The following is a 13,186-nucleotide window of genomic DNA, read 5'->3' as shown; positions in this document are numbered from 1 at the left end:
GCGAGGTGAAGCCTGACTGTCAGTCAAACTCTTTCTGACTCTCTCTAGACAAAAGGTTTAACTCATTGCACACGATCCAGGCACCAAGGGGAGGGAACAGCCAGCCCATCCCACTTGTTCCTTCATGGAAACGAAAGGGGGGGAAAAAAATAGAAATTCTATGTTAAATCCTCCGCTGCAACAAGAAGCGAGGAGCTAAAGAAAACCTTTGCATTGAGTAGCCTTCAATCTCACAACTGCTCAAACCGCTGAGGCTTCAAGACCTCATTTTTCATCGAGTCAATTACTCGACAACTGGTCTCACCCCTTCCTTGCTGCCATCTCCTCTCCTCCTTGGGCAAAGTGATCATTTGGTCTTTTATTAAAGTTGATAACATCCCTTGCATCGTCTGAGTGTGCACGCCAGAGAGCCGCCCCTACTGTTCTAGCCTCCAGCACTTCGTATTATTGGTGCATTATTTCATGCATGCCCTCCTCCTTTATCACGCGCTTTTGAAGTAATGTTAATAGACTAGAAAATTGAGACGTTTATGAAGTATGCGCCGTGTTTATGAAAAAATCCATAAAGAATGACAGGGGGAGAGGTGAGATAAAAGCCAGGTTTTAATAGATTATGGCAAACAGGGGAGAGGCGTTGGGTGCTGACAGACACCTCCACCGAGATGCCTCGTATTTTATGGGATTCATTTTGTTATATTAGAAACGAAGTTAAATGTCCTAATTAATCTGTTTGTGCTGCTCGAATACCTCCCCAAACGCAGATGCATGCACACGCGCTGGTTTTTTGGCTAATTACTCTTCAGTGGTAATTGAGGTATTCTCTATGCCGGTTAAGGAAGTTTGGAGCGGCAGGGGGGGGGGTGCAGTGTTTGATGTGATGCGGGGGCTCTTTAACAATGGTGACTCATTCTGCGTGAGAACAGAAAAACAGAAATAAAGCACTTACCTTAATTTCGGCTTTTCAGGAATAGAATATTTGCGTCAACTGGCAACTCTGCCATGCTCTGTCATTTTTTGCAAAGTGAAGTCATTTTAATAATATCCTCTAAATAATCTTAAACAAAATCAAAAAGGGCTGTCTACTGTAAGACACCCTTGTGGGCGACCCCACCTCAGCCTGACCTTACTTTTCATCAGAAGAGTCAGACAAAGTTCAGCTGATTGTTTTTAGACATTAAGACGACTGTCGGATGATTATTCAAATTCTACCGCCTGCAACGGCACACTCATCCCATTTGATGCTAATTGGGAATGTCAGATCCACTTCCTTCCCGATTGCCTCACAGTCCACTTTGACAATTTTCAAAATCCGATGCAAATCATGTCACGAGCTCGTGCAAGACGGCCTTGCACAATATTGACTGTCACTCACAATTAGGGGAAGGAAGCAAGGGTTAGCGTTCACCAGCAACCTGAGGCTAACACAGCCAGCTCCCAAAACACAGCCCGCAGAATCTGATCAGTGAGTGTAATTTCCCAGCAAATATCCCAGGGGTGAGCCACTTACCTTAACAGGAAATGGGAGATGTTTAACAACTGTTCAGTGATGGTCTCTCTGTTCAGACCTATTTTGGTTATTGTGTAAATGCAGCCGCAAAGGAAATGTGATGGAACGGACAGAAATCATCTGAATTGAGGTGGGGGGGGATACTGTGTATTGAGACCCCTGTTGTTAACTGTTCAGTCACTTTTTTTCCATTCCATGCATCTCAGGAGCCCAGTCGTATGTTATTAGTCGATTTCGTTCAAACAAATGTGAGATGATACTTAAGAACGTTATTGATGAACCAGCTATGCTCCTTTTCTCCCCCCTGATGTTATGTAAATTGCATAAAAGCTCCAAGAAACAATTGATGGAATATGTTGTAATATGTTTTATTTACTTTAAAAGCATGCAATCATTTTGCTTTTGCTGCAGTGAGAAAAGTTATTTTGATACTCCACAAGGAGCGCTTGATGTAATACAATTAAGTGATGATGGGAATGTCTTGTGTCTTAATTGGATTATGCAAATTGTATCCGAAATAAATGAGCAGCAAAATTTGTATTAGAACTTTGATTAAAAAAAAAAGCATAATAAAATAATTAGTTGAGACCTTTGATAGAAACACACTCAAACATGATATATTCCACCACAAGAAATACGTTATGGTGAATGCAACCTTTAAACACGTGTCAATCAGGTGTGAAGCATCATGAAACAAAGCATGAACTAAATCCGTCTTTCTCTTTATTGCTCGCGGCTTTAACTTAAACTAACGGCACATCCTACATTAACGCACATTACACCAAGGGCCCCCCAGCTTTGACATCATAAAGGTTAACTAATTCCTTAAATCAAGTCATATCTGAATCTGTCAGCTCGCCAGGCCAAGTCGACATTCAGTCATCCTGCCATTCCCGAGAGCTGAAGCTGAGACATGACAAGGTGGGCAGATAGATGAAAAGATGGATGGAGTTTGAAGGTCCAGCATCCATCACATGCCAGCCCCCTGATGCCGTTCCTCTCCACCTAACAGTCGCACCCATTGCCGCGGGGACCGACTGCATTGGAATCCTGCACGGCCGGAGCACCTTGCTCGGTCAGTGGCCGCGTGCTCTCTCTCTCAAACCACCGGATACTTGTCAAAGGAATGCGCTGGTTCTGGAAGAGCTGCATGCTGGTCAGTTCATCAGGGCATAATTCTGCTTTGTGCAGCTTAACAAACACAAGGTTACTACATCCTGTCTTTTTCTACCACAGAGATCTAAATCGCTGCCCCCTCAGAGAGCTCTCGATATAAACACCTCTGCAGCACAGAGATGATTGCATTCTCTGGACATAATTAAGATCACAAATTCCTCCTGTAATCAGTTTAATTTCACCCCCACCCCATTCCTAAACACCCTCGTATAGCCCGAGCCCTCTTTTAATTAACAGTTCCCTTCCACTGGAGGGCTTCAGGTTATTTGGTCCCAGAGAGCAGCTTTTCTGCCTTTGTTGTCGACAGAGCCTTGGTGTCGCATGGCAAAAAAGTCACCAAGGGAAATTGTCATTAAGATGGATTCGGCGTGGTCGTGGCGAGAGGAGGTGCCGCACTGCATGGTTGCTCACAGCGAGGGGGTAATCAATATGTAAAATTCTTTAGCTGTACTGAAGAGCTGTTAATACGTTTTTGATCAAATTAAGTCATTGTAGCGCGGAGGAGGAGCCGGCACACAGAGAAGGCGCAGGGGTCGTGTGAAACGCTGTGCACAGCTCTGAGCGAACAAACTCCTCTCATTGTTTTCCCAAATTGCTTCGGATATGAGTGATCATTAGAGGAGAGGAAGATGAGATGCTTTTCCAGAGGCAATAGCACACGCTCACAGCTGACTTCAATTTCATGTCTCAATGAGACTCCATTGAGGGAATCAAACACTGCTGGCACGATGAAAGCAAACCTGACTGGAGGTTACATCTCAGGAATCCAAACTGCACAAGATCCTCTGAGCAGCGGCGACACACTGGTGAGATATGCCGCCGGGCTCCGAGCGAATGGCTAATCCACACATGTTCTCACTCACAGACAGATTTGGCTGCAGGATCAAGGACAGTGTGGAGGAGATGGACACTATCCTTGTTGACAGTACCTTGACAAGTGTAATCCCACATAATACACGGTGGATAAACAAAACACCAAGCCAACCGTGCAACCACAGCCCACACTTCCTTCGCTCTGCCTTTGAATTCCACATTCTTTCTGCGTTTTAAACAATATGAAAGAAGAAGAATACGTGGCTTTTACAAACAAGTGCGAAAATGGATACACACTTCCTGCTGCGACAGGGATACACATTTACACGTGTGCATAAAAGACGCGATGAGGAAAAGGCTATCACACGAAGCAACAATCACAAGAGACGACAGATTCACACTCAACGTAATCGTGTAATCCAAGATGCACAAATTGCTTTGTTTGAGTCAAGCATGACAAAACGTCGTAAGAACCACCAGCGACATTCTTCATTCAAGGGTCTATGGGCCACAGCAAACTGCTAATACCCTCAGCCACCAGAAGCAACGTGACGTACCCTGACAGCCTGGCTGTGGGGCCCGATGTTGGCCGGGGCCCAGTGGGACAGGCTTTGGATATGCAGCGCTTCCCTCTCGTGGAAGCAGCCTTCATCCGGAGGTCCGGTCCAATCATGGAGCAGGCAGTCCATCTGCAGTGATTGACAGGCAGGCAGGGGCGCCTGGACACACACTCTGCAAGACAAATACAGAAACCATGAAAAATATGCTACCTCTAACTCCGAATGAGCATACAAATGTTTTGGACGTTGAACTCTGCAGGACAGAAAAAAAAAAGGTCCGCGTGTAGCTTCACCTGGCTGGAGGATTCATGCCAAAGTATTTCTTATAGACTGTGTTGATTGGAGCAAAGTCCTCCATGCGCCTCACGTACAGGTGAACCAGGACGATGTCTTCCATCTTCCAGCCTCTGCTGTCCAACTCACCTGGACACACGCAAAAGATCGTACTGTCCTGCAAATCACTCCAGTGCGGTTGCACACTGTAAGAAATAGAATCACGACCTCATTCACCATGATCTCATTTCATCTCGACTCAGCCAACTTCTGCATATTAGCTAAATGTAACAACACCCAGGATATTGTTGCTTGCAAGCAATCACCAATTTAATGCAGCTCTTTGAGGCTCATGGTCTTTGTTTACCTCTATAAACGTGTTTGTCCTGGGTTGATTTCCTCTCATTTCATGGGCATTACAAATTGTGTCGACCGCAACAGGCAACGCTGCCAGCGAGCAAATACTTATGGCGTCTTTGGGTTGTCAAAAGTGTTAAGCTAAGCAGCTGCTTTCACAACAATAGTTAAGAGGTGGGTAGTATTTTAAGTTTTGCTGTGTAGCTGAAAGCTCATCAGCTATAAAGCGCAGCCTAACGCCGGATGTTTGCACATCGCAGGCTTCAGGCACAAGGGCTCGAAAACAAAGCCTTTCTCCCAACAATCATTTGAAAGAGCTTCAAGTTTGTTTTTCCCTTGCCACCACTAGAGTCTCAGACTACTTCACCCTCATACAAAGAGGTTGTTCATTCAATATTAACTTGTTTAATATTGTCTCTGCGCTCTGAAGGCTGTTCAGACGTGTGCCGCGATAAACATTAAATATGCTTTTCATCTTTCGCTCCTCTTTCTCCATCAAAAAAAAGAGAGAAAGCGGGGGGATAAAGACTCAGATGCGCTGTAAAAGCACGCACTTTTGAATTTCTGCAGGGCAAAAATGATAACTCACCCAACATGACTGTACTCTGTGTGTGCGCGTGTGTGTGCTCAGTTAATTTGAAGTGCCTGTCCTTGTTTTGTGGCCCACTCGATATAGCATTCTTGTGACGGATGGAGCCTCCGACACTGGATCTCGCCTGCTGGGTTGACAAGCACTTTTGAATAAGGAATGACTTCTCATGCTCTGCCACACCTCTTCATGTGTCTTTAGCAAACATTACAAGGAGAAAGAAAGACACCCGAGGGACAAAGAAGTTTTCCCCGTATGTATTTTAGGGCTCCAGTGGGGCGTGCAATAAAAGCCCCAGCAGAATCAGTTTTACTGAGCTTCTTCAATCAGCCCTGGACAAAGGAATTCTGTATCATCTCCCCTTGATGTAATCCTTATTTGATCGAAGAAAACATTATTTATTTAAAGTTACTAGACTTGAGAGTGAGCCTTTTGCTTCGGCAATTTCAGAAAGTCAAGAAAGACTCTCCTTGCAGATACTCGTGTTTTTCCTGAGCTTAGATGTATTTAAAGGCACGTCTACGGTGCACCAAGTTTTTGCACGGCAACGCCAACCCTTCCCCTCACTTTGCAGCTGCGTGAAAGCCGCTCGTATCCGGCTCTGGGTCCCGGGTTCATGGCTCTGCAGGCCGTTGACGCCGGCGATCCACTGAAAGCCTCTGGAGCCTCTCTTCGACCAGGATGGCAGGAGATCTGCAGGAAGAGATCCAGCATGAAGAGGAAGAGGGTGAGCAGGTCCACACATGCTTCACGCCGTCATCGCTACAATTATTGGTTCAATGATTGATCGACGCTTTTTGAACACGCAGAGTCGACATTTTTACTTTGCTTATATGCGGGGCTCACGGCGTGGCGTGCGAGGGGTGACACACGCACAGACGAGAAAAATGCTACGACTGTCACAATGGAGCTGAAATGACAGCGCTTGTCAAACAACCATATAAAAATACTGGCATCATGATGCTGGAAGCATGACACAGATCCAAGGAGCACCAACAATGCACACACACACACACACACACAGACACACACAAGCCAGCATTTCTGCATGTGCATGTTTCACCATAAATGAATCTCACCGTGGCCTCGATGACAACTAAGGTCACGGTTTGATGTAAATTCTTGCTGGTTGTCTTCGGTCTGATCAGCATATTCCACCTCCTCGGTCATCTTGTCAATGGCGCTCTGGCAAGGACAACCACCATAGGGCAAACCTCTCGCCACAACATCCTGCAAAAAAGCACCACGGGGGAATACATCAGGCCAAACGCCCTCCGAAGAAGAGCCAAGCCAAAGACAGACAAAATGTCGTATAATTAGTCAGCCTTTCGAATGCCCCACTAAGCAGGCTGTGTGTGTGTGTGTGTGTGTGTGTGTGTGTGTGTGTGTGTGTGTGTGTCAGTCTTTCATGACAGACGCACATAACTTCAAGGTGAATGAATACGAAACAGTATGTTAACATATTCGCGGTTCAGGCGGATAGGGAGTGGTGTTTTCTGATACTGTAGATTCAATCACGTTGGCTGTCAGTCATTCTTGGGTGGGTGAGAGACGCTTTGGATTTCAGCTATTTCTGCTGTTTACTTGTACTTTGCTCCGCGCCACTTAAACAACGGATCATCACCATTCTCTACGGCATACAAATAACCTGCCAAATCCTGCCGGGGTGTCGCACATTGGAATGCATATTTCATATTTCCTCAACGGCCTCCCCTCGCCTTGTCCAACACTCATTCACCCCCTTCATCTGCTGTCAACCGCATTACGGCATGTGATAATCAAATTAATTATACTTCAGCCCCCCTCTCGTAGCCAGCATGAAAAATAGCTTGACTAGCATTAACTGAGGCCAAATGATGATGGTCCATCCCCACCCCCTGAGTTCAGCGCAGTCTCCTCTAGTGCTGGTGTCACCGCAGATCTGTCACCCTGATGAGAAGAGCTTCAGAAGGCTGAACCAGGGCAGGTTCTCCCTTGGTTGCCCCCCCCCCCCCCCTCCCCGCCTCCTTTCGCAGGCCCTGGATCTCCCTGCTCTTTCCCCAGCAACCTAGGGGGTGCTACAGGGGCTTGCGGGAAGCATGCATGTGTGTTTGTGTGATGGGGGGGGGGGGGTGGTGATGTGGGGAATGAAAAATATATAGCTGTAGGGAGTGAGGCTGCAGGGTCACAGAGGTTGTGGGTTGGGGGTATGTTTTCCGTCCTCACCAATCCCAGCCCCCCCATCCAGTGTGCAGATATGCACTTACAAATGCAAGGCTGCAAATACAAACGCATAGAAAATCAAATGTAAACGGTTTTGTCTGATGTGCAAAGAAACACATGTGCTTTACCCAGGAGACATAGTGACTGCAGGCTGCACTGAATATGAAGGCATGCAAGCAGCGCTTTTCAGCACCAGGAAACTCATCAGCTATTATTAAACCCGGCGATTAGAAAGAGGGTAATTAAAAACACGACTCATGGGAGGTCAGAAATTGTGTCAATGATTAAAAGCACTGAAAAGTTATCAGTTCCTGTCAAGGAAAGTATAACATTTGGATGTGTCACCCTGAAAAGCCCCATTCGGCCAATTTCTGCCTCCTCACAACAAACGCCTGCGTCCGTTTAGCCAGCTACCTGAATGCAAAGTGCCTTAATGCGAGCAGACATGTTTATTAAGCCGGGCTTAGTTTCAGGCTGCAGTGAATATTGCAGACGTCAAAGTAGGCCATGTGGGGCCAAAGGAGAGAGAGAGAACGCGAGGGATGGAGGGAGAAACCGAAAGCAAGCGCGGCAGAGACAGAGAGGAACAGAGGACGAGAGGGAGGCCCCCCGGAGGTCGATGTGAGCCCCGGCCCAAAGCGCCAGGTTTCTCCGCTTGCTCGACAAAGTTATAAGACACCAGAAGGTTTTTTGTTCTTCTTTTTGATCCGCCCTCGGACTGCTTTAAACGTCATCGACCCCGCGGTGACACACAAAAAAAACTACTGATTCAGCACCAGGCAGCACTGATCGTATTTGGGAAACAATTCCCGCACGTGGATTGCTTCAGACGTCCGACTCACGCCGTCTTTGCTCTCTGCGTGCGTCTCAGTGAAGCGCAGGTAGCCAACTGGAGCGAAGGCATCTGCTGAGTGGATCACCGTCTCTGCTGCATCGCTGCAAACACAGGCACATGGAAAGAAAAAAAAACGTCCACACACACTGCAGTGAAAAACTCTTGCATGCTTTTATTAACTTTACTCACATGACTATCTTCTTTTTGAAGAGCGGGCAATCGACAGTGAAGGTTTCATATTCTCCACCTTCTCCACAAGCATGAACGCCGTACTGCCGCGAGAGCTGAGCAAGGAAAACAAAACACCTCACTGAAATGCTTCAAATCTGCAAACACAGTTCTATGAGACCTAAATATGCTGCAAGTAAAAACGACTTCAAGTTTTACAGTATTATACATGCCCATATAATTTGCTACACTGGTAGAAATACATTGAAGTACTGCAGTGAAGGGAGTGGACAACTTCGGTGACCTGTTTCAAATAGGGCTCCATGTCAGCCAGAGACTTTCCGAGGTGCTTCTTTGGATCCAGGCCTGGCATGAAAATAGGAACATATAGCATACATTCAGCAATACACACCCACATTCGCACAAATGCACACACACAGACAGACAGAGAGAGAGAGAGAGAAAGGTCTGATCAGAATGTGGAGCAGTGATTGAGGATGACAGGCCGGGAGGTTTACGGGCAGACGCACAAACACATGTAAACCTGCACCCTGGATCTATTTGTTTGACTTTGCATGCAGTGTACACAGATCACTCCGGGTAAGGGCAACAGTTTTCAATTGCTGGCCACAGATATCACCCCCCCCCCCCCCCTCCAAACAAAAACCCAAACAAAAATCCAAACCCCACCTCCCATTGCCCCCTTGCCCACCTCCTCCCCATTCCCTTTGAGAATATAAACTCTGGAAAGAGATCTTGTTTATTTGTCTTTTCCCTCCTCTTCCCCTGAAATGGTGCATGAAGTGACTCACAGGCATGGGAGAGAAAAGAAGGCGGGGAAAGGAGGTGGGAGCAGAGCTTTGTGTGAACACCCAGCGGTGCCCAGCTCCTAAAATACGAGATCGCTGCTGCTTGCTCCTCAGCCAAGACACGAGGGAAACCTTCTAATCAAGCAGTCTTGGATAACGGCCCAAAACTTTCCATCCTTTCAATAAGCTATTCAAATCTAGGCAGTAGATTCACCATCAGCACTTTTAATCAGACATGTTACTGGATCACGCACTTAGGGGGGGGGGGGGGGGGGGGTCACCACGTCTATAAGGGGGGGTGCATAACTGTTTTCTCCTTGGTAACACAAAGATCTGATTGTTTACCAGACGCGTGTTCCTGATGGCACCACACTGAGCTCCAGCTCACCTGTTACTGACAGCACTGAGCCAAAGATCTCTTAATATTCATTCTCCACAAAAATAAATTTTATCCAAGTATCGGGGGGGTCTATAAAGAACAGTAGAGCAAAAACATAAAAGGATGTCAATGCTACACTTAAAAATACAATACATCAGTATACAGTAAATCAGTTGTTTTTCAGCATTTACCATTTCCTCTTTCCACTGGTTACCAACGGATTGGCGTAATTATTAACAACTCACTAATGACCTACACAGGGAGTGCAGCTGTGACAGTAATGTCGTCACGTGATCATTTTCTCAGAGAAGCCCTGCGTATCTCCTCCGGTCCAAGGTGTCACATGGTTCTGTCATGTGTTTAATTAAAGGAACAAAGTTAATCGGAATGTGAGAATCGCTCCTCTCTCATGGCCCGACAACCTCAAAGGTTAATGTGTCAACCGTGGGGCCCCATGGGGCGCAATGGATGGGAGATGAGAGGAAAGCACGGCGGAGGGACGTCACATCCCATCCCGGGCTCGTCTTAATCCCATCTGTGTCTCTCCTCCAGGGCCCTTTTGGTCCAGCACTACGGGGCGGAGACACAGAGGGGCTACAAAAGGGGGACGGAGGGGGGAGAGGATCAGTAGGCCCTTATTCTCTTCCCAGGGGATCCGTGGTCTTAATTAGTGTGAGAATATATAATCTTAACATCCTCTCATTTTAACCTTGCTACAAAAGTAATAAGGGGGGGGGGGAGAAAAAAGCATTAAAATTCAATCCCATTTAAATATCCTCCTTAATTAGTCATGCCTTTTAACAAATTTTAATAATTGGTTCCAAATTGCTGAGGGGGCGCTGTGTTTAATAATATGTTCATTAATTTTCCTGCTCTTAAATAATCTACGTAACGAGATTTGCACCATTTTGTGTTTACAAGGAGGAAGAAGGATGACGGGAGAGCGTGATGAGACAACAGAGAGATGACAGCAACGCAAAGGTATTTCTCCACGACCACTTAGCGCTGGTATCGGGGTTTTCTTAATTGATCTTTTTGACAGACTTAAGATTTCCAAGACAAAAACGAGGATGGAGGAAGGAGCTCGCACTCACGCAATGCAACGGAGCCTCTGAGTAGCCACTAGTGTGAGCCTTCAGTGATCTAACATCATTTACATGATCTTCACATCTCTGTCTCCTCTGAACCTGTTTTACAACTTGACCTAAACCCAATTACCTAACCTCATTATGCCACATTAAATCCAAATAAGCCCACTAGAAGCTGCCATTAGTCTGCCACAAGAGACAGCAAGACCACACTTTGGAAAAGAGAGGAGCTTCCTTAAGAGAGACTGAGAGAAATAGCGCTCCTTTAAAGGGCTTTTTACCGCGTGTTATCCTATAAAACTCCAATTAAATTCTGTGAACTTTAAAACCAGCGAGTCCAGTAATGAGGGAGAGCATATTTTTTTTTAATATAGTGGGTTGAAATTAACAAAGAATAAAAAGTTTACCAGGAAAGCAAGATTCGTTTCAAACTTTTCCTGGTGCCTCGTGATGCAAGCAAAAGGTAAAACTTCCTCCTATCTCTCAACGTTACACAAATTACTGCTTTCACCTCCTTCCTTATATAGTCAATAGCAATTATTTCCAGAGCACACTTTTGCACTAATTCTTCTAACAATCCCGATCAGCCTTTTTTTCTCCCTACCTTGAAGAAGTGGATTCATTTAAACATGTGGCAGGGAGTTACCTATAATTGAAACCGCTTGTGATTTTGCTTACTGAGACTAATGCTAAATTAAAAGTCATGAGATTGTAGATACTGTCTGAGCCCAGGCTGAGCCGAGCACAGTATCGCGGGTTGTCTTCAGATCTGGCGTGCCGGCTGACAGCTCCGCTTTAATCCCTGCCTTCAGAGAGAAAAGGCAAGAGAAAATTGGATTCATGATGTGCAACATTTTAGCCTTTAAATGGATCAAATGAGCATCTCCTCTCTAATAAGTGAGCCGCATCAGGCTTTAAACACAACACTCTCAAGACCTCTGCCGAAACAATAGCTGTTCCCTATCAGTTAATCTTCCTGGAGGGAGGCAGACAGAAATAAGGGAAAGGGGGGTGAAAAAAAAAAAGACAGGAAGGGAGGAAGGCAGTGCTGCATTTAGGATGATAAGATTAAGGTTACATGTGAAATTTGTCAGGCTTTTATCTGAAATTCGGCATCTGGGAAGAGAATAATGGCCAACATGAATTGTGGAGCTAGATGAAATGTTTTCAGTCGAGAAACTGAGAGTGCGTACCAAAATACTGTAAATCACAGAGAAGAAAAAAATTGGTTTTAGGTCACTCAGATGAAGCTCTGATGTGTGGCAAGTGGTTTGAAATGAAGAAACAATAGTTTCCTATCCATGCTGGGTACACCCTGGATGAGTCGCCAGCTCAACGTAGCCTGAGAAAACAAAACAGAACCGCATTTGAAATTAAATCGACTGAAACGGCAGATTAGTTTGTGAATTTCCTTTACACGTATGATCCCATTGTCTCCTTCCTGGAACTGCTAGCATCGTGCCTGAATGCTTTCTTTGAACATTAAAATGTGCAACGAGTTACATCCACTGTCCTTGAGAGGGTGCGATGATCACTGAAAGGAATATTGTGTCAGAAATGTGCCTCTTCGCAGCTCGAGGGTATATCCATGCAAAGGCATAAAAGATCAGTCAGCGATTAAAGGTCTTCCAATGGATAGACCTTGATTTCACATGTGCCAATTATCTCTGAAGCTGAGGACCAATTAACTCCTGAACCTGTGCCCTCATAGACGCTGCTTTAATCAGTCAATTAACTAATTACATAATTCACATGAACGTTTACCAGCTCATAAAAATGTCTTTTTACCACAATTAGTTAAAGAGATATTACATTACAGATCACTTTCAAACAAAAATATGCTTTTCCCTTTGCGAGAACTGCCTTTATTGCTAATTAGAAGCGCCGCGCGGCATTCATAGGCTTGGACTCAGATAGCTGAACTTGCTTCACTACATGCAATTTGGCGTCTTCAAAGACTAAAATCCGGTTTCTTTCTTTTGTGGTTTTAGGCTGCCATCAGCACACAAATGAATACTTCTAGAGAATTCACTTAGAGGATCATCCAGCATTTGGACAGCTGTCTTTTCTTTATGGGGATTTGTCATCAAGCAATATGTCCTCCCATGAGAAAGAAAATCTTTCTTCTGCTTCATCCATTCAAAGATAATTTCTGCATGTCTTTCTGAACCCCTAATGAAGGAGTCTTAATCTTAAGTGACTCACTGTTCGCGCCGCACTGAACGCCATTTTCATCCAACCACAGAATATCATAAGCGGGTTTGTCTGTCAGCTCAAATCGCAGACTTAACCTTTGCCCTCTTAGAGTTGTTATTTTTTACCCGAGAGTGATGCGCGAGTAAATCCGTCCAAATCTCTCGCTTGTTCAAACACACACACACACAAACTAACAACAAAGGCCACCAGGTATGCCCTCTGTCACCCAATCTC

General features: G+C 45.4%; 1 protein-coding gene across 1 annotated transcript in view; it reads right to left on the bottom strand.

Annotated features, from left to right (window-relative positions):
- The window catches only part of dph6 (diphthamine biosynthesis 6), a 46,007-nt gene that overhangs the window by 17,972 nt on the left and 14,849 nt on the right, over positions 1-13,186 (bottom strand). Inside the window, exons 6-12 of the mRNA XM_068752190.1 lie at positions 8,785-8,846; positions 8,502-8,596; positions 8,320-8,413; positions 6,355-6,505; positions 5,843-5,968; positions 4,350-4,479; positions 4,054-4,228 (exon numbers count right to left, since the gene is read on the bottom strand). Coding sequence (XP_068608291.1) covers positions 4,054-4,228; positions 4,350-4,479; positions 5,843-5,968; positions 6,355-6,505; positions 8,320-8,413; positions 8,502-8,596; positions 8,785-8,846 — 833 coding nt within the window. The remainder of the gene's footprint in view (positions 1-4,053; positions 4,229-4,349; positions 4,480-5,842; positions 5,969-6,354; positions 6,506-8,319; positions 8,414-8,501; positions 8,597-8,784; positions 8,847-13,186) is intronic.

This window comes from Brachionichthys hirsutus, chromosome 18 (genome assembly GCF_040956055.1).
Source record: "Brachionichthys hirsutus isolate HB-005 chromosome 18, CSIRO-AGI_Bhir_v1, whole genome shotgun sequence".
Lineage (NCBI taxonomy): Eukaryota > Metazoa > Chordata > Actinopteri > Lophiiformes > Brachionichthyidae > Brachionichthys > Brachionichthys hirsutus.
This window is presented reverse-complemented; position numbering and strand designations above follow the sequence as displayed.